At 34.7% G+C, this 27378-nt stretch overlaps 1 protein-coding gene across 1 annotated transcript; it reads right to left on the bottom strand.

Annotated features, from left to right (window-relative positions):
• LOC102802381 (F-box only protein 47-like) lies at positions 1-27378 on the bottom strand. Its single transcript, XM_078008638.2, has 9 exons — positions 27216-27378; positions 24796-24963; positions 23490-23566; positions 13432-13594; positions 12889-13086; positions 8923-9081; positions 6004-6146; positions 5600-5759; positions 1-1102 (listed from the first exon to the last, which is right to left on the bottom strand). Exons 1-9 carry the CDS (start codon positions 27376-27378, stop codon positions 1008-1010), a joined length of 1326 nt encoding a protein of 441 aa, XP_077864764.1. The 3' UTR covers positions 1-1007.

The raw sequence follows: 27378 nt of genomic DNA, 5'->3' as shown, positions 1-27378 counted from the left end.
TACATTTGAAACAATTTATTTTTATTGTCATTTCTGTATAACATCTGTGACATAGAATAAATTAACTATCATAGATAATAAATATTCATTAAAATTTTCAACAGTATAATAATTTAAATAAAACATTCTAGTTTTGTATGTACATAATTGTATGTCAATCATAAAAAAAGATATATGCATTGTTAATAATTTATTTTTTAAAATACACGCAACAAAACAGTAATAAATTACGGAGAGATGTTCTCATATTTCAGTGTTACAAATTTCTATTTTGAAATATAAAATCATGCAAGCACATGGAAGGTTGTCCTGAATCAAAGCAGTATTCCTGTTTTTTTGGTAGAACATTCACGATGAACATAGAGGGCTCACTTTCTATGAATAAGTTAACCCCATTCAAGCTTATTTGTTAAAGTCTTCAATTGCAGCTGTAATGTAATTAAATGTTACTGGTAGTTTGCATTTCAGATTATGATTGGTAATTTCAAATAAATCGGGTATTTAGCATTTTAATTCATACAGAAAACATAATCTTTATTTAAATATGATTTCAAGTACTGTTGACAAAAAATCACTGTGCTGTTCATTTCTTACACAACCCATCATTGTTTCATGAAAATAGGAGGGAATAAATAAACACATGCAATAAGTGAAGGTAGTGCACTATTTCCTAAGTTGCATTTCACCCCAAATAATGAAAAAAAAAAAATTTAATTTTTAGATACTAACAGGAATAATATTGAAATAAATAGGCCTGTTTGGCCACCTGATTCAGAATGAAATATTGTTTTTGTTCAGACATTGTAGACACATCAAATGTTTTCACATATTCTACCACTTTCATTTATGACAGGATGTTAATATATTTGCTGTGTGTGTGTTTGTTTGTTTTATTTATCCCCTGCCCTTACTAACATGCATCAAGTGTTACATTCCTATCAGGATTCTGTTGTAGTACAATTCGGGTAAGATCAATATTTGTACGAAAATGATAAGTGACAGCAGCACTAATTTTGTTCTTTTTCTAAGAAAGCTAGGCTCATAACCTCTTTGTTGAATTCAGCTTGGGCATCCAATACATACTGAAAACTCAGGTCAGTTTCTATAAATAATAGAAAGATTAACATTATAAACATTCATCAGAGCATTACAAATGGAATTCATGGTCACAGATAATTTCATTTTATATTTTAAGACAGAAATTCAATAATACTTTTTCAGAAGTATACAAGTAAATGCACTTTTGAAGAAGAAAAATAATGAGAATTAAATTCAATATTACAAATTGGGTAAATGTACATTCATATCAAGTAACAAAGCAAGCAGGTATAAGTAGTTTCCAAGAAGAAGTCAAATATTATGTCCACAGGCAGATAATCAGTAAACAGCAGATCTAATTTTGTTTTGTAAAGAAAATGACATGTATTGCTTTAAAATGAGCAAATCTGGGAAAACTACAACTTGTACTTCAAAACAATCAAATTTAAGAACTCAATCAAAATTGTTTGCGTAAAAAGGGAGAGTTTCGCGTTTTTGACATCGAAAGGAAGTTTGAATTACTAAACAAAGTATAGGACGACAAAACTGAAATCACCAAGAACCAACACATACCAAAACATTATATCTCATAGGTGAATAATCGTGTATTTTAAGTCTAACCGGACCAGAAGAGGGAATTTGTTAGTACTCTAAATATCCAAACATATTTTAGTATAAGGTAGTAATGATGTATTGATATTTTGGTCATATATTTGTACATCTTGTCTGACAACACAATCATCGTACTAGTTGCATGTGCCTATACATTACTCATATCTCGTTTGTTTGAGACCTTTCTTATAGTACTGGTTGTATGTCTGTAGCAGTTATGTATATTTACCTATTTTTTTAGCTTTTTTTAGCATATTTAATTAGGTCATATGACCACATGTGATATGTTAGTCATATCTCTTGTGCAATGCCTTTAGCATAGCACTAGTTATATGTCCTTATCCGCAACAGTGTTTGAGATATTACAGTTCAAGACACAGGTGTTAATCAAAAGTGTTGGATCAGTGATACATTCTGCTTTGAAAGATTTAATAACAAATATTCGTATTAAATACAAACTAGATACTGTGCCATTATATCTACCGTACTTCCCAGAGTCTTTTACTGGGCATCGATAGCATTTATTACAAATATGCATATGTATTTCATTGCATAAAAATAGTGATTGGTACAGTAGTTTGGTTCCTGCTTTTACGAGAAAACTCGCATTAATTTCAGAGTGCATGGCGGGCGAACGTACGGAACATGGTTTGCATCTTTTCTATTCTGTTATTTACTCAGAATGAACCCTGATGTTGCATTACTGAAGTAATCCATATTTCTTTTGAGTACTAGTTTTCGAAAGGCCAAAAATATGATCGTCAAGTCATGAAACCTGGTCATAGAACATTGTTTTACTTTTCCAAATAATCATGTCCATTGAGATTATCGTGAATGGGGAGTGAACGAGCAACCTATTCTTCGACATGACTTGTTTGCAGCTGTGAAAGGTTTAAATACTTCCTCCATCCTCAGTTTACCTTTCAAAAATTGTGAATCAACAGCTTTTAGGGAAAAAATCGTTTTTTGTCAAAATCAGTGTCAACATATTGCATTTTAACATCCCGGTAATTCACTTCCGCATTGCGTTGAAAAAATTACTTCATCAATAATCGAAAAACTTCGTCTGTACAACACAGCATTTTGATTGGTTAACGAAAGACGTGACCTGTTAGGTCAAAGGAAGTTGTTCAGGTCAAATCATTATGGAAAATTGCTTTGTATCGAAAGTTTGTATACGATCGAAAACATTCCACAGTGAAGATAATGATCGTACCTTTGACTTTTCCCACATACCCTACCCATTTTTGCACTGTAAATTCAGACGGTATTGTAATAAAATGTGCGTATTTTTATGAACATGTTTGTTTCTTTATTGTAAAAAGTGTTGTGGAAATCAATGAATCGATCGTTTCGCATTTTTTCCCTCAAAAAGATGTAATATTTCTGAGATTGGTGCTGTGAACGAAAAATGTAATTTGGATAATTGTTCGTGGGTGGGAAGATGGTTACAATTTTAAACCCCCCAAAAATGATCTTTTTTGAGGTGGTCCTCGAGTATAAGCCCACCCCCTAATTTTCCCGATTTTACATGTTCAGGCCCCTGGGCTTATGATCGAGGAAGTACGGTACTAGTATATGTCAATACCAATTTGACACGTATTAGATAAATTGAAAAAGTTGTAAGTTATCAACAGCGGCATACATGGGAGTTGTAAAAAATATTTAACAGCGCGCTGTCATCGGTTAATTGTGGGCTTCAACTTCACTATTCCATGCGCGTCTGTGAAAAATTCTGCTAAACTATAAAATAGACTTGGTATGACACAGCGCATACCATATTTTTTTATGAATACAGAAATAAACCAAATTTTTCATGTACCTATTAAATTTTAGAAGTAAACGTAAAGAAAACTAAAGTCATGGTATTTAATTGCAGCAACAGACTGATTAAAAACATGAATTTTAAAATCAACAACCAAGACATAACAGCGGTTAGCGAGTTTTGCTATTTAGGGGCAATATTTACTCCAAATGGGAAATTTAAAACAAACTTATCTATGTTAAAAAATAAATCAATGGAGGCTCTTTTCAGCATCAGACAAACAGTCTTAAACCACAAAATAATCTCACCAGCACTTAGTTTGAAAATTTTCGACCAATTAATTTCACCTATACTCATGTATGGTGCAGAAATCTGGGCCAATGAAATCACAACTGACAGTAACAATTTAGAGCAAGTTTGTAGTCATTTTTACAGGTTTATCCTAGGAGTGAGTAAAATGACGCCAATTAGTGGTTTGAAAGCAGAACTTGGTAGGTTACCAGTAAAATTAAAAATTAATTTGGCTCAAATTAAATACTGCCATAGATTATATAGTCTGCCAGATAATCACATTTTAAAATTAGCCCTGGATGAAATGATAAAAATTAATTCAAACTGGGTAAGGACTATTAATGCTACACTGGGACATGATCTAATTAAAATAAAAAATGATCACAATATGGAAAATTGGAATCAAATACTAAAAAAAGTAAAACTCAGACTATCTGAGATTTATATTCAAAGATGGAGAGAAGAACTAAATTTCAGTGAAACCAATGAAAATAGGGGAACAAAACTGAGAACATACAAACTATTCAAAGTAAGCTATAATATGGAAAATTATTTGCAAAACATTTCAAATTTCAGCCTCAGGAAAATGCTTTCAAAATTCCGTCTGAGTGACCACAACTTAGAAATAGAATTAGGTAGAAGAACAAAGCCCAAAATAGAATTAGAAAATAGACACTGTAATAAATGCAACACTAAAGCATTAGGAGATGAAAAACATTTCCTGCTATTTTGTACTGGCTATATAGAACAAAGAAAAAAACTGTTTGATGAGTGTGCAATAAATATTTACACAATGGATGTGAATTACATATTTAAAAAGATTATGGAGAATAATATAGCTTTAGCAAAATACTTAAAGAGCACAATTTTTTTAAAACCACAGAAAGTAATTAATTTATTTTTTTTATTTTATTTTACTAACATTTTATTTTTATCTCTTATGTATTGTATGTTTTTATGTTCCTTACCATACAAAAACCCTCTGAAGGTTTTTAGTAGCGTAATAAAGTTATTATTATTATTATTAAAAACTTTGCTTGCTCGAACCTATTTTTTGAGTTATCGAACCCTGATGTCGGCTGTACAAATATTATTCAAAACCAGATTCACTTGGTTGGTTGTGAGGTATTGCGAGGGTATGTCGTTGTTTTATTGCCGGTAAGATTATTTCGCCCCTCATTGAACTGATTTTAAACATGCACAGAGCGGCAGCTATGCTTCTACTGATAACGATGCATCATGAGTGACCGCACAACAGCAATTATTAAAGTCTTGTATGCGCTAGATGTACGTTTTCTAAAACTGAGCAAGGCGCAAAACCAATACATGTACACAGGCACATAGACTACCAACTCTTGTCCTATGGCTACCATTTTCTAAATTTAGTAATCAGGTCAGTGGATTACCCAAAAGAATCCATGCACTCAAGTTTATGTTTAATCTATGTTTCAAGTTTCATTGAAATCTGATGAGTGATTCTTTATATATATATATATATATATATATATATATTGGTGGACAAGCTAAAAAATTAGATAATTATTATGCAAATAAGGTAATTAATAAGCACCAATTTCAACATCAAACTAATCAGGTCTGTGCATTTTCACAGTACAAATATGTACGAACTTTCATTGATTAGCCCACCCACAAGTTAGCCGGATTTTACATGTCGAGGCTCCTGGGCTTATGATTGGTAAATACAAAGTATCATTGAATTGAAAAAGTTAATATATAAATTATGCATGGACTTCAACCCAAACCATATCTGCACATTGTATGTAAATGCCAAGTTTCATTGAAATGTGATGATAAGTTCTTGAGATATTGGTGGAAAACCTACAAATTTAGCTATGCAAGGTAACTGACAAAAAGTCAATGAGTATTAATTACCTTCATCATTATATTCATATATATCAAATATGATTTCTTTGAATGTTTCGGCAATAGTTGCAAGTAATATCTTCTGTTCTTTTAGACTTTCAGTAATTCCAAGAAGCCTTCTAACAAGTTTTATAACCCAGGACATACTGTATTGTTCTTTGGTTGTAACCTAGTGATTAATAATGAAATGTGTTTGGGGATTTCATTAATGATTAAATAATGAAATAATTAGGGAAGCATGTTGTTACTCAACATGCACAATTTGCCTACCTCAGTCAGCTATCGCTTGAGTTGCTGGGAGAAAAGTAACGACATGATTGTTAATGAAAGCACTTCAATTAATTCACAGGATTCTCACATGCAATAATCAAACTCTGGCATAACAATATAAACTTTTTCTTGCCATAACTTACCACTGATAAAGACACAATGAGTTGAGATAGTTCTTGGTAGTGTCCATTTATTACTTTACTTCCCATTACTTTAATACAGATTGTATCCCCACATAACATCAACAACTTGGATACATTTTCAGTTACCCATTCATCTGGCAAAGCTAAGAATGGAATAGAAATGTTTTTGTTGCATCCATTCAGAAAGAAAAAAAAATTCTTGTATAAAACATTTGAAATTGGAATAGGAAATAATTAAATTAATAATTAACTTATTTGTGATTGGTTATGCTTGATAAATACTGACATAAAGGATCCGCAACAACAGTATGTGCTATGTATATTTGCCTGTGTTTTAATCGTTATAACATTTTTTTTTTCTCTAAATCTCTGAAGTATTTCAGATCTCTGTGACTTTCTCATACAATGCTCGTCTTTCTGTTTTACACTTTTCGCACGTTGTAAGGAAGTGCATTTCGTCTTTTGATTTGGGTAGCCGATTGTTGGATATTTATGCCTGTCTCTTACTATCTGTAAATTATATGAACTTCGCCTTAGTCTTGACATAAAGACAATCTACTCCCTGTTTGTTTAATTAATGTATATTCTGCTAATTTTATTTTTCTATTCAATAATTGGAATATCCTTAGTTTGAGTATATTCCATTATCTTAATTCCAACTCATTGTGTAGTATTCTTGATATAAGCCCAGAGCTATGTAGATGATTATATTGTACATGTATTTTATGCTTGTTAGACCCTGACATGCACTTTTGGTTCTTCATGTTAGCTCTAAATAATATGGCTATTATAACATGAAAGCTTATCATACAATTGTTATACATGTTAGCTTTTCACATTTTGTTGGTTTGACTAATAATACTGTTGGGAAGGTTGTTGCAGGTTATGTAAGGCACGTACATTTGGCAAGTTAAGCATGTTAGCTACCAGTATTCACACTTGGCACATTCAAAAACATGCCTGCGAGGTTGTTGCAGGTTACACAAGTTACGCAGGTTAGACACATTAAGCAGGTTATGCATGTTTGCTCTTGGCAAGTTTCAAAAAATTTCATGTTGAGGAGGTTGCAGGTTACACAGGTTTGACACATTAGGTATACACGTTGGACATGTTTGAAACCAAAATATCTGGGATGCAGTTGCAGGTTATTACATAGGTTGGGCATTCTAGACATGTAAGGTATGTTAGCTATGAGTATTCAGGTTTGACATGTTTGAAAACGACAATGTCTGGGAGGTGGTTGAAGGTTATGCAGGTTGGACATGTTAGGCAGGTTATGCACATTAGTTTTCATGTTTGGCATGTTTGAAAACCATGCTGTCTGGGGGGTTGGTAACTAATTTATGATATTATGTAAATGACTGATGGATTCCTTCCCCCAAATAAGCTTGATTCTATAGGAATGCTACAGGGAAAACACTGTCTTATTTTGACACAACACCCTATAAGATTCTAATAATATTTTAACACAACATCCTATGGGATAAATTCCTGTTAGATTCATGTAATATTTTGACACAAAATATATGTCAAAATATTATAGGAATCCTACAGGAAGTATGTAGAGGTCTATACGAATCTTTCGTAAGGGTGTAAACAAAAGTAATAAGACAAATTAGCTATTTAATATCCACGACCATGACTTAAAAACTAATAATGTCTGCACATTACCCCAAGGTACATATGTACTACATTTGATCAAAATCCGCTCTGCTTTTGAGATTTTGCTTACACAGGATGAAATGAGATAATTAATATGCAAATTAGCTACTTGGCCCCCACAGACAGACATGGCCCCAAACTAATCATGTCTGCGTATTATCCCAAGGTATACATTCCTATGTACCAAATTGATCAAAATTCTCTTCATACCATGAAAAACAAATAACAGAAAAGAAAGAGGTTTACAACTTTGTCAAAGGGGTATCCATTTTCTATGTTTTGAAAGGAATGTGGTTCCTGGGGTACTGGTACATGATACATTACAGCAGTTCTGAGAATTATTCGGACAGTCAGTTAGCAATTATCTTGTAACTTTGCAAAACATTTGGGTCTTTTCCAATCTCGACTTAATAGTGTTGTTGTATTGGCACGCCCACAATTGGGATCAATCCATCATCTTGCTAGATGCTGGTAAAACGCTGATTTCAAAACGACATGTGTTGGTTACCATACATTAACAGGTTATATGTTGTATATGCATTCAAAGTGTTATTTTAAATTGTTATAATCATCTGAGTCCACCTGACATAGCGTAATTTACGAAACAACTCCTATGTATCAAATTCAGATTTTATATCGAGGTGGGAGAGTACGTCAAGGATACACTAACGAAAAACTTGATTACCAGTATAATGGTTTGATGGACTCAAATCAAAAGTGCCTTCCTTGAGCGAATCACTTTTTCTACTGCAGTTTGAAAATGACGGGGTATAAAGACCGTTATTATGTCTAGTCCATTTTTGTAACAGGTACAAGTGACTAAAATGAGTGAGGGGTTGACATTTTTCGACAAATTTAAGTAACACCAACTTGAGATTTTTAAAATTACTGAAAATAGTTACAATATGAATATAAAAAATAAATAATGGTTGCAGTAAACACACACTAGATAATACTTGCAATTCACCATGCCGACAACCCCTATGAAATGGTAATCCCAAACCACATGCACGTCAATCAAGTGACAAGTCTGGATTGGGCAAAGACCAAAGTGTTTTGCAAAGTTGCAAGTAATTTTGCTAACTGACAAATAATTCTCAGAGCTGCTGTAAAAGATCACTTGGCTCCAAAACAAGTCGCATTGTGACTTTTTCAAAATTGTGGATCACTGCCAATACACACTTCACAAGTAGTAGAGCTATATCAGGAAAGAAGTCTTTCTGGTCCATACATAATATTATATATTCAAATATTTACCAGTTAGTTCTTCAATAACACTAATAATGTCATCTTCACTCCACTCTTTACAGTTATATAGCATTTTGAGTGCTAGCGCCAACTCTGCCAATTGTGTTGTTAGTGAAGTAGCTGAAGATCCTGGAGTGGAATCAGTCATTTCATACCATAAAATAGCATCTGAAATAAATATACCCATTGAGATCAACTACCATATTTCATGAGCCACTTGTTAATATTGTTAATTCTTAAGGTTTGTAGAGGAATTACAGCAGTTGCATTCATTGGGACCCAGTTAGAACTCACTAAATTCATGTCGAAACCACACCCTAGTAGTCAACAAGAACACAGTGGTTACAGTACTTATCCAAGGCCTTACAGATTTTACAGAATAGAAAATATCAGTTGAGTTCAAATAAAAACAAGCAGCCTGTCTGAGATAGCTCCGCTGTTAGCAATACACATTTCAATTAAAGAACTGAAGATACTGATATCAATAGAAAATGAACAATATGTATAGTATCAAAGCAATCAGAGTTGCTGTTTTCAACAAGAATTCAAAAATATCACTTTTTACCAAAAATAACAAAAATAATCATTAAAATTAGATAATTGAAGATATCATCATGAAATGAACAAATCTAAGAGAGGTGTACCCAAGGCACATATACACCAAGTATCAAAGCATTTACGCTTGTAGTTTTCAAGAAGAAGTCGAAAAAGTAAAAAGTTGACACGAACAACAACGGACTATCACTCATATGATAACAAAGAATGCTTCAAATGAATTTCTGTGTACGGGGAGTACTTATTAGTATTTGAAGATAACACGAACAAGAAGCCTGGCAACTAATATGGCTATGATCTTTCAGATGCACAATGATTTCTAATTTGTTGCTGACCCAAGAAGAATTGAACATGATTTGTACAGATATATTTCAAGCTGATCTTTATACATACACACAACCAGAATCAAAAGTAAATAGATTTTCCACCTACACCAGATTTTAATCAGATTGATCTCCCTAGAGATGCAGTTTATTTGGCTTGCTTTTCAATTGAGTAATTAGACAATGAAGATGGTATTATATATCCAACATGTTATATATTTTCTGAAAGCTTATTATACAAACTTTGTAAAACTTGTCTTTATTTTAAATATCCAGAATGCGTTTTTGATTTTGGGTCAAAAATATGCTTTTTTGGACAAAAATGGTTTAAAAAAAATTAGCTTAAAAACTTCAAGTCCGTTTGTGGGTAAAATTACATCACTGGATACCTTGGTATACTACTAATTCAAATGCGTCCACTCATCTCTCTAACGGCTTTCAAAGTCGCACAGCATGACCTCAAAGTTCACTCTTTTCTATTTTTGCATAATTTATATATCCATGTTAATTGCGGACTTGTTGTTTTTGTTCCACTCGCCGTAATAAACTGTCCGGACGCATTTTGAAGGGGCAACACCTTGTCAATAATGTGTGAAAATTTCGAGGCAAATGGCCAAAGCGTCTATCAGCTATTTTAATTTAAAACCCAAGAATTCACCAAAAATAGAAGACGAGAAAAAGGCTAATTTGCATATTTGCGCGTTAAACCAGGAATTACTGCTTTGTCATACTTTCTAGACTATTGAAATTGAAAGTTAACGTATAGACATAGACATTTTATGTAAAATCGTTGGACCAGAACAACTGCTCTTGAATATATAAATCAGAAACACGTCATTCATACCAGTGCTTTGATGGGGTCGGTAAAAACACGTGGCAATGCCCAGTAAATATGACGTCATCTCATGAATTATTAAACGGGGGGCGGTCCTAGGAAGGTGACCTTTTATTACGATCAAAACATCATGGCTTCTCTTTGATGTGTTTTCAATAAAAAATCTACGAGTATTTCAGAGCCTATGGTTTACCGTGAAGAGTACAAAGTGGGATATTAAATTATTTATCCTCGATGATTTTTATGTAGTATTGAGAACCAACTCCAGGAAGCGAACGCACAATAATGAATACTTGCGTAATCCTAGAATCGAAACGCGAGGCACAGAAGTTTTGTTCATCGTTTCCAATCCCATTTTTCCCACTGCAACATATTTGTTAAAAGAAATATTTGAATTCTGTTCGTTTTTTAAGGAGGCAATTTATTATTTTTTTCGATTCTGGTAACGCCTTATTCAGGGATTTTCTAAGACAGTCGCAGACAATCAGCGCACGGATGTACGTACAAAACATGCTGTTGTACTACCGGCGACGGTCGCCTGCAAGAAGAGAGCTCCAGCTCCTAACGTAAAAGTTTTAAAATTTCGACCGGTTTTAAATAATTAGTGTTGGAAATCTGACATGTTTTAAGAGTGCAAAATTAAGGTGCATTTTCGAGTGGCCGAATTTTTCTGAATAGAAATCGGCAAATGAAAAAAATAGGAGTGCTAAACAGTGTGCTTCGTTAGTTTAAAAAAAATGGAATGTCCGTCAAATTGACATTCAGGCTTGTAGTTTTCAAGAAGAAGTCGAAAAAGTAAAACATTGACACGGACGACGACGGACGCCAATGGACAATCACTCATATGATAAGCTTCGCTCGACAAAGTCGACAGCGGAGCTAAAAAATGGAATGTCCGTCAAATTGACGTAAACTTCCCCATTTTTCACGGGGAAAAGCAAAGGTCGTGGCCGAGTTGCAGGCTAAAAAACTCAAAACTCAAAACAAAATCATCAATCAGTAAGTATTATGACAAGGAAAACAAAACATCAGACGCGGAGAAGCGGTCAGCGCGTCAAAAGAGTTGTTAATGTATCAAGTTACCTCTCTCTGTGATTTATTTTTCATTGAAATTATTTGCTTGTTTTCAGTTAATTTTAGCGTACCTCTGCAATTTATTTTAGCATTGTCAGTTGTTTGCTTCATTTAATTAAACAGAGTTCGTCCGGTTGCAAACAAAGCTGTCTCGCACCACCTAGCAAAACTTGCGAATGATCGAAGTACAGGTACCCATTGGACAAAAGATACACGAAAGTTTGTATCTCCTCGACCCAGTGCAATATATCCGGTTAGAATCAAAGCTCACGTGTCCCTTATTTGAGGGACCAGATTCTGCCGTAAATTCGGGATGGGATTTAGAAAAAAATAAAATGGGACTTTTAAGGTGTATTTTGGCGTCATTTTCGGACATTTCAATCATTCCTAAAATAGAGTCTAAGTTTTACCGTAGTCATTGACGCCTATTCAAGAGTATGATGTTTATTGTGACTACCGTAAATGGGTAAGCTTCGTTTCGACAATGAGCTGTTATCACTGTAAACAATGTTAAATTATTCTTCACATGCTCAGTTTATTTTTTGAGAACAATTATTTAAAAATAAAATCTCTCAGTTAATCAGAAACTCGGATTCACGCCTTCAGGGAAAGTCACGTTTGGACGCTCACATCGATTTTGTTTTTCGTTCTGTGGGCTGATGCCTTCAGTGTAGCTTTTGCCCCTTCCGACATATAAATCATCTGAATCTTCTTTCTACCTCTCTTTCTTTTCACACCACGAAAATGTAATGATAAAAATTAGGAAAAAACGCTGAGGAAATATAATGTTTGTTTTGCTAGCGAGCGAGAACTGATTTGAGAATAATTGCACATGCGCGTGAATTGAATGAACTATGACCTGTACAATCTCGATTTGCATATTGTCAATCAAAGGTCCTGTTATTTGATTACTCATGCAAATTAGGCAATTGGACATAAACATTGCCACTTGTGAGTGTTTTTTATTTTTAACCAGAAAATAAACAGCAATTTTAAAGGTGTTCCAATAAGAATTCATTGGTCAAATTTTCACAGAATGTTCTTTAGATAAAAATCTATATAAAAAACGAAAAAAACTATTTTTGATTGAAATTCACAAATAAACTGCATCTCTACCTTAATAAACATTATTTGTGCTCATGTTTAACTACATGAAGTGCTTACAAACACTATGGTAATTAAAATTACCTGAATGAGGACATTTTGGCCCATACAAAATGTACAATATCCTTGCCTGCTGAACCATTGGCCATGGCTTTAAAATACGACTTAACCAAAATGTTTTGTCATCACCATCAGACCAGTCTAATAAAACTCTGTGCAAGAAAATACGTATATATATCTCATCATGAGACTTGGCACCAGGTTTGGCAGATATACAGGCACCTGTTGGAAGATAAAGTAATCTGCATAAATTTCAGATGCAGACACCAGTAAATATAAAAGAGCTTTGCAAAAAAATGGCTGCTAGTTGGCTGTTATGAATCAGATCAGAAATCTCCATAATTAATGTACAGTGTACCATCTAAGCCTCTAACAAGATTTGACAATCTGAAAAACACTTTTCTCAATTTCATGCATTTTGTATCCAAATACACCTGATTTTTGATGACTTTTAACATTTTTTAGTGCAAAAATGCACATTGGAAACACAATAAATGAATCAGTTGCCTTGTCATAGTTTAGTGTGTTTTATTGTACTGTATTCTACAAATAAAGAATTTTACTCACCCATTGTAGTTAGTATATTGGAACAACTGGCAATTGTGGAAAATGCTCTATGGCATTCCAATGGATCCCATCCAGCTATAATGGTGTGAATGAACTGGCCATAACAGTTCAATGACACACATGAACTTAAGTTTTGACATCCAGAATTGCTGATACAGTCCAACTGAAGTAGAAGAAACAGGAAGTTACGCAACTTTTTCTATTTCCAATATACTGTTCAACAACAACTAAATGTAAAAATGTCACATATCAGTAATATATACTGGTGGTGTCAAAGTGAGGTATCACTGGTACTATTTAGCAACATTCTTTTTGTGAAACAAAGCCAAAAGACGTACTGTCCTAACTATTTTCACCAGAACTTCTACTTATTTACAAAGAATTTCAGGTTCTTCCTTAAAACTATAAAAAAATAGTTTGTGTGCATGATGGGAACACAATTATTCATTACGAAATACATTTTAATTATCGATACACAAGGGCTTGAACTTCACAGAGGAATGCAGAGGTGTGCATGACACCATTTGTTGAAAAAAAATTCTCATTTGCATAAATTAATATTCATGAGAATTGAAAAAAATAGTCTTTTCAGTAAAATTGTGCCAAAATGCTTTCTGATAGCATGCATGATAGTTCTAAATTGACTGATTCTATCGTTATGAGCTGAAAAAATAATTGATAAACTGTTTTTTGATCAGACTCCAGCAAACTGTTGAAAGTAACCACAGGTTTTTTCTTTAACGTCATCATAGAAAGTTACGAAATTCATTGGAAATGCAGAAGCACATTGATATTTCACTCTTGTACTAAGTATCATTGAGGATTATTTTGTAAACAAATCACTAAAATGATTTCATCTATTCGTAAAAGAGACGTTGCTTCGACGATGGCCTGCATACGACCATGGAGGCAATTGTTTCAATGTGCATCGCCGCTATTTGCACTGTAATTAGCAGTCCCAGCTTAGTGTATTAGGATTACGTAGTTTTAATTCTCATGAATAATTAATTAGGTGGCTTTGGCCGTATTCGTGCGAGATCGGTAATTTCCATGAACGCAACCAGTCCGGCATGCATGTTTTTTCTGAAGATATTTTTCTCGAAAACAAAGTAATTACAGATGATATCGCAGAAGAAGTTTTAGATGACTATCATTACTCCTATTGTTCTGGTAAAGAAACTGGCGAAATGATTATGTGTGACGGAGGAAACTGTGGCGTCGTATGGTTTCATTACAAGTGTTTGGGTTTTATTAGTATCAGCTGTTCCGAAAGATGACTGGTTCTGTAGAAATTGTTCATATGAACATGTTTTATTAGTGTGACCTCTAATTATAGCTTAGTAGATTTCAGCTATATTTGTTTAAAATGTTATTCGACTCATTCTGAATCGGTTTTTTTCTCTAAAGGAAATGGAAATTATAACACTGCCAATGGTCATGGAGTTACAGGTGATTTAATAATTGAGACTGATGCCACCACTAAAACACTTAAAACAGTAGATTTGCAAACGAAAAAAGACCAAGAGGAGGGTTAAGAAAGGTAACATTATATTACAGCCCTGTTTCTTAAACATAAAAAAATAAAAAAAAAAACATTTTTAAAATTATAATAAATGTATGGATATTTGTTGGTGACTCTGTGAATGTACATTTAATTTGTTGTACCTGATCTATCCTAATTATTAAATTTTTTTTTTTTTTCGTGGTTTGCCAGTCTCAGTTTACAATATCTGATGCCAAGAAAAAAGGTCCAATCTTAGTCAGTGTTTGTGCAAAGGAATTATTAAACAGTCCAGTACTCTCCTTAAATTAAAGGATCAGCAAAGATCTAAAACCTGCTTTGACATTAATGAGCACATCCACTGAAGATTCAGCAAGTTTTTGTAAAATGACCGACAGTCTGGTGGAGGCAGTCTTCCCACAAATCTGCATCAAGAACATAACTCTGGACTCTTAATACTTTGTGCATGTCCTTTCACCGACTTAAGATTAAGCACCATGTGTAATGAGATTGTGAAAGCTTTTCTATCCGATGTTGACATCAGTATTTCTTGAACGGCAATGCCATTTTTAGTGCAATATCTTCTCACAGAATTGTCAAAGTTATTATTGCAAGAAAGATGTGGTAATGTTACCCATCCATCTCTGCAGGATGTGGGGGAGGTGAAACTTTCCAAAAATGAGGAACAAGTCTTAAGATATGTGGCTGGCTTCATTCCCCAGAAACTTGTAAAGTTTTACAGCAGAATTCTAAATAATCAGTGTCACGAGGTCACTGGGTCAAATATTAGCCAAAATACCAAATAGTATGCAATACGTTTACTACCTCGTGTGCGGGTTCTTAACCAATATAAAATTACACAATTTGTGTAACACAAGTATAATTTAGACTGATGGGCTACAGTAGAGTTCAATATGACTATATGCACATATAAGCAGCAATAATGCACACCGGCCAATCTTACACATACAACACTACACGTGAATTACGTGAAACCATAGTTTATTAGGTACACAAAACATATGCTTGCTACAGTTCTCTCCGTCGGTATCACACGAACTTGCAGAGGTTCAGCACTACACGCGGCCCTCACCACGCACCAACGCAACTATGTTATTGGTAAGAGGTGGGGGTTACGGAATTTCGCACTGTAGACACCACGGCAAAGTCGGTAACTACCCTACGACCAGGGGAGGAACAGCGTACCCTACTAGTCACGTTTATCAGTGCCATGCACTCTTAAAATGTTACATAAATAAACTGGCCAGGAAAATAACAATTCTAGTAATTAACAAGGTAATATAATAACTTAAAGCCCAAGACTAACTAGTGTGTGTAGGAATGTTCGGTACCTGACGTTTCCCGACGTGCGTCGGCAGCGTCGCCCGGTGAATTATAAGAAGCCAGCGACGGTAATTAGCGACTTGAACTCTCCCTTCTCGTCCACAGTGCCAAGGCTTCCTTCCCAGTTAGACTTCAGACTGGTGTTCAACGCCGGGTTTGACTATGGTAGTATGTGGTGGTACTGCTCGCCGCTTCCAGGGTCGTACAAAGCGTAGATGTTGGTCAAGATCTCCAGCAGCAACAACCGAGCACCACACTGTCTCAGTCTTTAAATACCCTGCCATCACATGGCTAATTGTGTCAATCGCTAATTGGTCCGCGACACCTGTTCATTCATCACACGGATACTCGTCCAGCAGTGTCCAAGTGCGACCTCGAGGTCACATAATAGGTACTTTCTGTACGTGTAGTGACAATGCGGCTACCTACTGGGCTACAAAACCTACCTCTGGGCTGTTATCAATTTATACTATTACAATAAATTAATAAATACAAAATTGCATAATAACAACTGTGTCCTTTTAATAATACAGTTTCTGATATGATTCAAACACCTCGTGACAATCAGTTTGCTCAATCATGTTAAAGTCGAGGAAAGCTGGTTCTAGTGATGCAACTTATGGCATGTCATTTCTTAATTATACTACATCATGGATCAAATCTGTGGACAGGGATGGGCTTTTCAATGTCAATGATGAAGTGTTTCTGTTTTTCAGACGGATTGAACATGTCACGAAGAGCTACTTGCATATCATCAAGGCACATACCTAACAAAAATTCTATCTATTCTATCTACCTACAAAGGTCAAAATTTGAGGGAAACATTGTTAGACCACTTACAGTGTTTTGTGGATACAAGGTGTAGAGAATTTGCTATATATATGCATTTCAAGAGAAAAGATGATCATAAACAAAAGTTGTCAAAAAAGGCTGAGAAGGCCTTAAGAAAACAACTATGAACTTCAAAATAAAGAGTACATGTATGTTGTCTTTTAAAAGAAGTTTTGTTACTAGTATTAAAACAGTAACTAAATATTTTTCTTCCTCAAATACACAAGGTCCCTGTTTTTCCTTATAAAAAAAAAAACATGTCACCATACAAGCAAGTAACAAATTGGTTGTCAGCCTTTACAATACTGTAAACAGTTTTAATTTCGCGAACTGCAAATACTGCCGTTATTTCTCGCTCGTCTTTCAGGCATATGATTGGAACTTGTCGCTCTCCGTCTTTGGCTAATGTCCACGAACTAACGGGGACAATATGTAAGCCAGTTTGATCAAAATTGATCACTAACTCGGATGGTATGGCCTCCTGGGAAACTGCATTGGTGATGCATTCCAAGAAAGACTCCTTAAATTCGTCGAAATTGCCTGGTAATTTTCTAGCATCTTTCGTCCCTTTCCGTTTCACGTAACCCATCCTTCGCAGCAATGACACTGACCAATTACGTGTCAATTCGATATGACCGCCAAATTCTTGGAGCAGAGACCGATTACGCTGCAACACAATATCACGTGCGCCTGGTACCACGATGTTTCTGTTGACGATGCCCCCTGAGTCTCTGACGTTATTTACATATCGCCTCACTCAAGAATCAAGTTCGCCTAAAAGTAGAGGTCTACCACGTTTAGCATGATGAATACTGGTTGAGTTCTAGATTTTTGGACTTTTTTGATGTAGGCTTCTTTCATAGATAGAATGGTACTTTTATTGACGGATTTACCAAGGAAGACAGTGAAGTGGCACACTTCTCTGGAATTGCCATTTTCTGCTGCAAATTTGCTGATCTTCGCACAGAGTTCTGGACTATAAACTTCATACTGCCCACGCTTTCGTTTTCTGCAATGAGAACCCAGGGTTGTGAGAATTTTGAAGACTTCTTCATTAGCTTGATACATTTCATCAGGATTGTCAGTTGACACTGGATCTGGCAGACCAGGCGTAACGGTGGTAGCATCGGGATTTCGTATGAGATAACGCAACATCGTGAAATATAAGGAAGTCAGTACGCCCGATGAAAACAACTCGAATACTGAGGCAACAATTCCCAAAACCCAGGCTTAACAAGACATGAAATGTCACAGTCCCAGTTATTTGATTATAAAGTTGTACAAGGAACATCTGCAAACAGGTGAATAAATATGTACTCTTTGTGGTTACGACTCATCATAAAGTGATTTCCGATGATCTAGTTTTGTACTGACAACTAAAAACTTCCACTGACCCATGTTCAGAATCTCAAAGTACACAAGTGCAACAAAACTATTTGTCATATATGTATACTTGCTCAAGAAACTGCATTCATAAATCTGAGTGAACCTTGATGTACATGACTTCTTTGTTAATCACGTCTTACTATATTACCAGGACCTGGGTTTGTTTCAACATCACCACTGGGCATCAGAATCATTCTCATGTTATCAAATACAATTTGTTATTAACACAGTAAGGTTTATTATTTAAAATGTATTCATTGTACATAGAACAACATCTGTTAATTTAAACAATTGTAAAAGCTGTAAACCATTTAATTTTGACTTCTAGATATATTCAGGATTTTATGAAATTTGTGTACAACATTTCAATAAAGTCCCTGACACTCCGTGTTGTAGGAACCCAGAAAAAATTCAGTTCACAGCACCACTGTAAAAAAAAAAGTTTAAAATGAGTATAGTCAAAGATATACACATGTGGGTTCATAAGACCTAAGTACCAATCCGAGTTGGTTCTAGAGAGATTAGTATCACAAGATTTTACTCTCCGTGATTCAATATCAGTCCTATGTATAACGCTGTGTTGATCAGGCGAACTAATTGACAATGGCCCTACAGGTATCGCTATGAAATCACAGTAGTTTTGTATTCTTCTTGCATTTCGACCATGGAAAAATATTTGTTTTTGAAAGTGGCAGAATTATTAGAAGAAAAACATAAACTGAAATGCAGGATTGAACAAGACAATACGCAAGATTGATAAACCTTCAGCGAGCACTCCTGAAATTTCAGATCATTGGTACCATGTTTTTGTATACATTCAATGATCTAATGCATAAAATCACATTTGTTATTGCTCAATCACTTGACCCTGTATGGCACAAGATTGCAAGCTTCTATCATAAAATTGGGTTATTTATTTGATGCAACGAAACATGCATTCACAGCAGACGGAAATTCATTTGAGATATTACTGGATTTTTGTATTCAGTTTTCCATTTCAACCACCATCATCACTTAGTAAGCTGTGATCGCACATTGGGATACTGACTGTGCATAAATGCGCAGTGTAGTGTCATCAGAAGACCGATTGTTTGAGAATATTTTGCACCATTACGCCATTTCAAATATTATATTAATTCACAACAAAGATAAAGATAAAGATTTTCAATAACATACAAGTTTTCCCACAGTTGATGATTGTATGGCAATTACAAGGCTTCGCCAGTTTTACTTTGGAAGAAGTTGAAAACAGGTAACAGGAAGGGGCTACATGACAACATCTTTTTTTTGAATTTTAATCAAGCATAATTTTTTTTTTTTACAAATGTCTTTTTCAGGGCAACAGAAACAAAAACAATAAATGTGAAGGTAGGCATTTTAACAATTGCACAATTAATATTGGATGAAAACGTCATTACCGATATAAATCATAATCATAATTAAAAATAAGATCACATTTAATTTAGTCAGTTTTCATAATGAAATGCATAATAACATGTACTTATAAATTTGAATAAGGTTCAACAGCCTTTTCATTTAGTGCCAGTTTATACACCATAAAACCTCTGGTTTAGGTGTCACACTCAAAGAAGAGTGAAAGGCATTTGGTTCATTGGCATCGCGAAATCTTGGAATTGAATCCCCCCAAAAAATTCACATACTGTAACATGCATTATTTTTTTTATAATCTTGTTGATAACGAAAAGTAAAGTATGTTCAAAAAGAAGTTTCGAATAAATACAAACACAAATACATTGCTTAGTGGTTAGTATCGGTAGCAAATGATCACGGTAGCACAATCTGGTCATTCTGCGTTTCGCAAGTGAATAACTTACTTGTTTTCGAAGTATTGCAATTGTTGATTATTATTCAGTAATGATTATAATAACGCACAAAAATTTAATTCGTTGAATTTTTATAAATTTGAAGTAATATTCAACTTAGTTTCATCGTAAACGAATGATTTCGATCGAATGTAAAAGCTCGAAGCGATACGATATCCGCCATGTTCTCATTTACACGTGGCTCATTTAAATATGTTAATGACGGTTCAGTGACCTCGTGGTGAACGCAACGCGGTAGTAGTTTTACCGATGTTCTAGCAAGATCTTTATGCTTTGATTTTGACGGGGAAAACGGCATGATTTTTTTTTAATCAAAAAATTAGTTGTTTTCAAAATATAAACTGAGCATTCAAAGAATAATTTAACATTGTTCGCAGAAATAACAGCTCATTGTCGAAACAAAGCTTACCCATTCGGGCTATGACTACGGTAAAATATAAATTAGACTCTTTTAGGCGACAGGAGTGAATGAAATATCTAAAATATAAAAAAAAAAAACTAAAAAAAAAAAATGCCGAAAAAACACCGGGAGATTTCATGGTCCGTTGCAGACTACTCGACCGACCGACCGACCGTCCATACACGTGTTGTCACTGCACATCGGCCATGTTAAATCGCACGAGATCGGCAAAATTTTCATTACAACTAACAGTTTAATGCTCACAACATAAAAATACGAATATAATCATAGGCAACCTACTATTATATAATGAATAAGTTGATCGACACAGGGAAATCCCCCCCCCCCCCCCTCTGAGTGGATATTTCGGAAATCGCGACACAAGCAAAAGACCGGATAACGATTTACTTGAAATGATGTCCCGATGAATTAATTGTCTGTGTACAATAATTTGATAGGGTATACAATTTACAAACTAGTTTCGTAGATTGGAGACAATTGTTTGCTTTTTTGGCTTTTAACAAGAATATAAAGCTGGCAATCAACGTCTGTGCGTACGTCGCGGGATGTACACCAATTGTACCCCAAAATACATCCAATTTTGCTGAAACTGGAGAACTTACCTTTGCAAACACGCCTCTTATGCCGCCTTCTTGAAGTTCTTGAAATCAAATAAGGTTACTAGTTCTTCTAGTAACTAGTGAATGAGACCACTGAGCCGAACAAAATACATGTATAAACAGTACTATAATAAATTGCACGCAATGGAGAAATCACGTGCTGTAGCGTTACTCACAGATCTAATCTACTGTAAAATATTTTATTTCAGCTGGAATTATCATTCGCTGAAAAGACTTTCTGGCTGTTTTTTGTATTGAATTTATTTTCATTTATTTTTTGACAAGTTTGACTGTAAAATATAGGAAAAAGGGAATATTCGCTGGATTTTATTTTAACTGAAACATTCCTTCAGCGAAAATAGCAATAAAATGTTGCAAGCAAAAATAAAGTATTTTACAGTACTTAATTTATTCTGAGCATGCGCAGACGTTCTGTCAATGTTGCCGGAAGAGGTAATTTTTGATCTGGAAAAAAAATGATGTGCATACTCGGAAGACACTTGTTCATCAACCTGCCAAGTTTCACTGATACGTGCCATAGAATTTCTGAGAAAATGCTGCGCCTGAACGGGGACTAAATACACAATATTACAATGAATGAGTTAAATACAGTGATAGACATGTCTATTGTCTTTGATTAGGACTCATCAGTATCAGTATGAACCACTACAGCATTTCCTGCACTTGTACGACGTCCTGTAACACCACAGTCTCTTTGAATTTCAAAAACAAAGCACCCAATCACCATTTTAAAATGTTTGCCTCAAGTTAAAATCGCGAAAATTGATCATCGCGAAAAACTCAGCAAACACAAAATCACGAATATTTTTAGCAGCGAAATTATTACGGTTTACAGTAGTTTTTGGTGCAGCACAAATTCTGCATACAGCAAGCAGGTTCTCTACATGGATATCCATAGTACATGTATAACATCTACAGAAAAAAAATCATCAAAATTAATTGATTAGATGTATAAATACAAAATAGTACAAAGTGAGCCACTATTAGTAGTTAAAAAATAACAATCACATAGTGAAATACATATGTATCGCTATACTAGAAAATAATGGGGTCCTCGCTAAATCAAATTCATAAAAAGTGTAAGTTTCCAGTGTATGCTGACACTTTCACATGCTTCTTAATGGCGATAAACAGATATCATAAACTAACATCTGGCAGAAACATAGCGATACCATGTTTCAACATTTATAATACATACACTATCGGAAAGAACACATTCAGAGTTTCATTTTCAGGTAAAAATATTCACTAGGAGATTTCATCTTCAAATAGCAAGAACGGGTTGCAATTGTGAAGGTTTTGGGTCGTCAAAATGCGAAAACTTTCATAACTTACCAAAGAATCGTTCGATTTCCAAGCTTCCGGTACCAATTTTTAGAGCTCGATGTCCTGTATTGAAAACAACCAACTGTGCTGGCGTGCTGACCTCTAGCATTGACTGCGCAAGGTTTGAGAGTGACAGCTGAGCATGGAAGGGTCGGTGGGCATGTCCAACGATGGACATCGCCGGCGATGAACGCCTTGTTCAATGGCAGAACGTAGACAATAGGAAAACAAAAGACGTTCACAGGATTAACTTTCTCCATTTTTATTACCTCCATGGTACGACTGACCTCGAAACGTTCAATCGAGCCGGAAAACATCATGGTGGAAATTGCTTTGCATCAACAGTTTGCATATGATCGAAAACATCCCACAACGAAAATAATAATAATTGCTCACTTGTGCCTGCACAAGTGTGAGTTTGTAAAGACAAGTAACCCTTGCGCTTGAAACAATTTTAGGATTCAGGATGCTCTGCTCTCGGCCAATCACAGCCTGTTTATTTTGGTCGATCAGCTTCTTCTCAGCAGCCAATCATAATTCCCACAGACCATTTTTTCTCTCCAAAAAGACGCAATATTCCCCGCTAGCCCATGGTGAAAGAAAGATGTAATTTGGATAATTTTTTGAGGGTGGTAACATGATTACAATGTTAAACCAAAAATTTTTCCCCCGAGGTGGTCCTTGAGTATAAGCCCACCCCTTACTTTCCCCGATTTTACATGTTGAGGCCCTTGGCTTTTGACTGGGGAAGTATGGTACTATAATGTGTTATAATGCACATTTACCTTTTTCAAAAAATCTTCAATTATTTTTAGTCTGTCTCTTGTGGAAAAAAGGCATGTTGATCTTTTCATCAGTAAACCTGCAAAAGACAAACATGTATGTCTTAGGAATTTTAGAGAAGATATAAAATGTACAACACCACATCCAGATTCTGTATTACAAGTGGTCAATATACCTGTTACTGTTACTGTACATTACGTTGCTACAAGTAAGTTTTGAACGTTGAGATACGTTTGAAAAACTATTGTCAAGCTTGCCTAATATAGTAGGAACATGATTATACATGTATGCACCTGCGTTTATGAGAGAATATATAAAGACTATAGCCAAATTTGCAAAAGGACAAAATAACTACTCGCAGACTGAAACTTGGTAGCAGATAACATTTGATTGGAATCCTCACAAATGTTCTCAATCATAAAATCATAAAATTTCCTAGGGCCAAGATTTAAATGCTTTATGTTGGGCTTTATAAGATGCGGGCAACCAAAAAGGAATCAAAAGGAATTGTTCAGAGATGAGAGTGTATATAATCACTATTGTTTGGGATTTAGAAGTATGTACTGACAGAAGCAAATGCTTGAACTCTGTTGTCTATACATTAAGTTTAAAACTGATTGAACAGTGAGAAATTGAGATATAAGCAGAGTTGTGCACACACAAAAATTAAAATAGTCAAACAAAATAGCTGCCAATCAATCTTGGATTATATGGCAACACAAATTTCCTCAAACAAAGTGGCTACCAATCAGCCAAATTGTATAGAATCTCAATAAAAATCAACTTATATCTTCGTGAAATATTATAAAGCTTCTCTAGCAAGACTGAATAATAAATAAACTTGGCAATTGTATTCTCAAGTTATAAGCAAAAATTAACAAAACTAAATATTTTTGACGTACAAAATGGCCACCAGTAATAAAGAATGTACCTCAGTATGCCATCAGGTTCGCGTTACGAATATTACAACTTTGAACCAAATCGGCCAGCACAACTTAATTAGATAATTCTCTACACATATAAAATGTTTGGTTTTTTTAAATCTGATTGGAAAACAAATCTGGAACATATGTATACAATCATGTATCAACTATTTACTAAGATAATGCAGAAGACAGACATACAGACAATTAGACGGATTATGGATTGGGTTTTACCATCAAGTTCGTTAAGAGACGGTGATGCTATATTGAACAATGATCAAGTATCATTCTGCTCCCAGTACATTATAATCATTAAATGTAATGTTGTTCCAATTTTTTAATTTGCATAAAACACATTATCACTATAATGTTAAACATCTCTTACCCAAGTGTTTAAAATGGTTAACATAACGTAACTGTAGTTCAGCTGATACAGTGTTGTGTGGTAATGGCTTTGGTAAGAGTTTGCGAAGACCTGCTCCTGTAAATCTATATCCTTCAACAAGATCACGCATCGATTTAGATGCAACAGTCAATAAACTGAGTTCAGTAACTGTAAAGAAACAAACATTGCATTAAGGTAGCGAGAAGGGAAATTTTCATTTTTCCAAAAATCAATAAAACAGTTTGTTCAAATTTTGGAAAAACACTGCTTAAATTAGAGTTTTAAACAACTGCCGTTCTGTGGATATTTGCATAATGTTTATCTTTATGACGGCTTACATGATAACATCTTATTTGTATATACTCTGTTGTAGGTGATTACAAGTACAACTCATTGGGGCTGTCGTCAAATCAAGAGCTTTTGGGCGAGGACATTCAAACTCACACTGGTTGTTCACAAGATAATGATGATACGAACATGTCTTGGTTTTTTTTAGAAAATGCTTTGTTATAGAATAAGAATGTTAAAGGTGCCAAGTATGAAATAATTAGGGGAGAGAAAAACAAACTGCGCAAATTTCACCCAGAAATTCCAGTGTGCTCTCGCAATCGTGGATTAAGTCATTTTTACAAGGTTTGCCATTTTGGTTGTCACATGGTAATAATTGCTTTAGAAACATTAAATTTCCGTTTTGAATGAGACAACTGACAGAGAATGCTTTATTCAAAAACGTCATCAAATCCTTCCTGCTATCTTAAAAGGGCAAAATTACTTGCCAGATTATCATTATGACAGAGGCAATATAGCCACACTTACACCAAGGATTAACATGTATTTAATTCCTTCCGAGGAAATGGAAACATTTGATTCATCAGAGTTTACTTAAAAAAATTTATTACGATGTAAAAAGATTATGAAACCAATTAATCGTGAAAATCATCTGTTAGGCCACACTGACTTAATTTTATGGATGACATCCGCGCGCACATTAGTTTTCGCCGGTTCTCAAAAAAAAAATATATATATATATATATATATATATATATATCCGACGACGAGTCTCCACAGATTGGTTTTCTGTCCAGAACTTGCCGACTCAAATTGTCACAAAGCGCCGGCTCGTAAAATTAGTTTTGGACTACCTCAAAACGTGCCAATTTTGTCGTAAATGATTCCAATATGGTGACCACGCCACCAAAATATGTGAGCATAAAACGGAGGGATTGTTGTAGACTGGTACGCAATTGACATTGCCCAGGGAGATGTGACGTTTACACAGCTATATGAGAGATTGGTAGCAGCAAGCTAGTTTCGCCCAGACAACTTTAAGGACATATTGTCCAGAGTGGCTGTCCCGCATTTCTTCTGCAACGATGAGAGAAATGGGAGAGGAGTGGAGGTGTATGGTGGTCTAAAAGTCAGTCAGGCGACAAGTCAGTTTGGTTGCTTTGTCCGCAAAGAAGTCGACAAAACTGCAATGAAAGCAGAGGAAGCTCCTCGGCCGAAGTTCACTTTCGAGGTGAAGAGAATTTTCTTATTTTTTTTTCATTTTCTGATTCAGATAATTTGCTTGCACACACAGTGCAATGTTTTGTTAGTTATTGTCATAAAGTAGTGATAAGTACATTCCGCCTTGACTTGTACTGAAAATGGTGTTCATGCTGTACCTTGAATGCAGTGTTTCTGACTGAAGGTACTTCATCATGACTACATGTACTAGAGCTTGTCTGGAATGGTTATATCTGTGACAGTAATACAGTACATCAACATGTGCCTCCTACAAATAAAGACTTCTTGTTGTTTTTTTGATACACTCTGTTCTGTGGTTCAATTCGTAATACCAGCTCCGTAGTCCTGTGGTTTTAGCAGCATTTTTTTTTTTTCGCCCTCTCGCATTTGTTTTGGGGTCTCCAGAGGATGTCATCCATAACATTAAATCAGTGTGGCCTTATGCATACTAAAAAATTCCAGTTGGGAAACCAGCACCAGTTCCAATCACAAAAAATTTAGAAAAGTTTAAAAGGGAATGCTTTTTAACAAAATGTACAGACATTATCAAATTATAAAAATGCCATCTTTTAATTGAACAAGACATACTTTAATATTATTAGAATTGTACAATTTTGGGTAGTAGATGTTAGGATTAGAATTGTAGGATAAAATGTGTACAGTGCAAGGCTTTGATTAATTAAATTCCATCATTGTTTGAAATATTGTTAGTAGTGTTGACAGTAACATTCAAACATATCAAAATATGCACGACATTCTATAGCAATAATCACATGTGGCTTTCTTTCCATCAATTAAGAACTGAAAAGCTTCACAGAGACATTCCTATAAACACTTGTCACAGGTGAAATCTGTCTGTTTGGATAAAAGAAAACCTGGATAAAATTAAATCTAACTAGAAAACTTCCTACCTGACAAATTGTTAAAAACAAAATGTACAACTTCTATTGGTAATATTTCAAAATATCCTATAGTACTGTGTATCACTGACTGACTGTTTACATGAGCTACTTCTTTCAGTTTCAATCGTCTACTTCGCCTACAACTATTCTTCATCACGTTGTATGTATTCAT

This window comes from Saccoglossus kowalevskii, chromosome 1 (genome assembly GCF_978046115.1).
Source record: "Saccoglossus kowalevskii chromosome 1, keSacKowa6.1, whole genome shotgun sequence".
NCBI lineage: Eukaryota > Metazoa > Hemichordata > Enteropneusta > Harrimaniidae > Saccoglossus > Saccoglossus kowalevskii.
The sequence above is the reverse complement of the archived record's forward strand: the minus strand, read 5'-3'. Positions and strand labels throughout refer to the sequence as shown.

Bases quoted from the DNA above. Each gene is read 5' to 3' on its own strand.
- LOC102802381 (XM_078008638.2), bottom strand. From the start codon at position 27,378: ATGAATACATACAACGTGATGAAGAATAGTTGTAGGCGAAGTAGACGA. The intron at 6,147-8,922 runs GTAAATATTTGA...TTCCATTCTTAG, and splicing joins TGTTATTGAAGAACTAACTG to CTTTGCCAGATGAATGGGTA. The intron at 1,103-5,599 runs GTAATTAATACT...TATTATTTATAG, and splicing joins ATATGAATATAATGATGAAG to AAACTGACCTGAGTTTTCAG.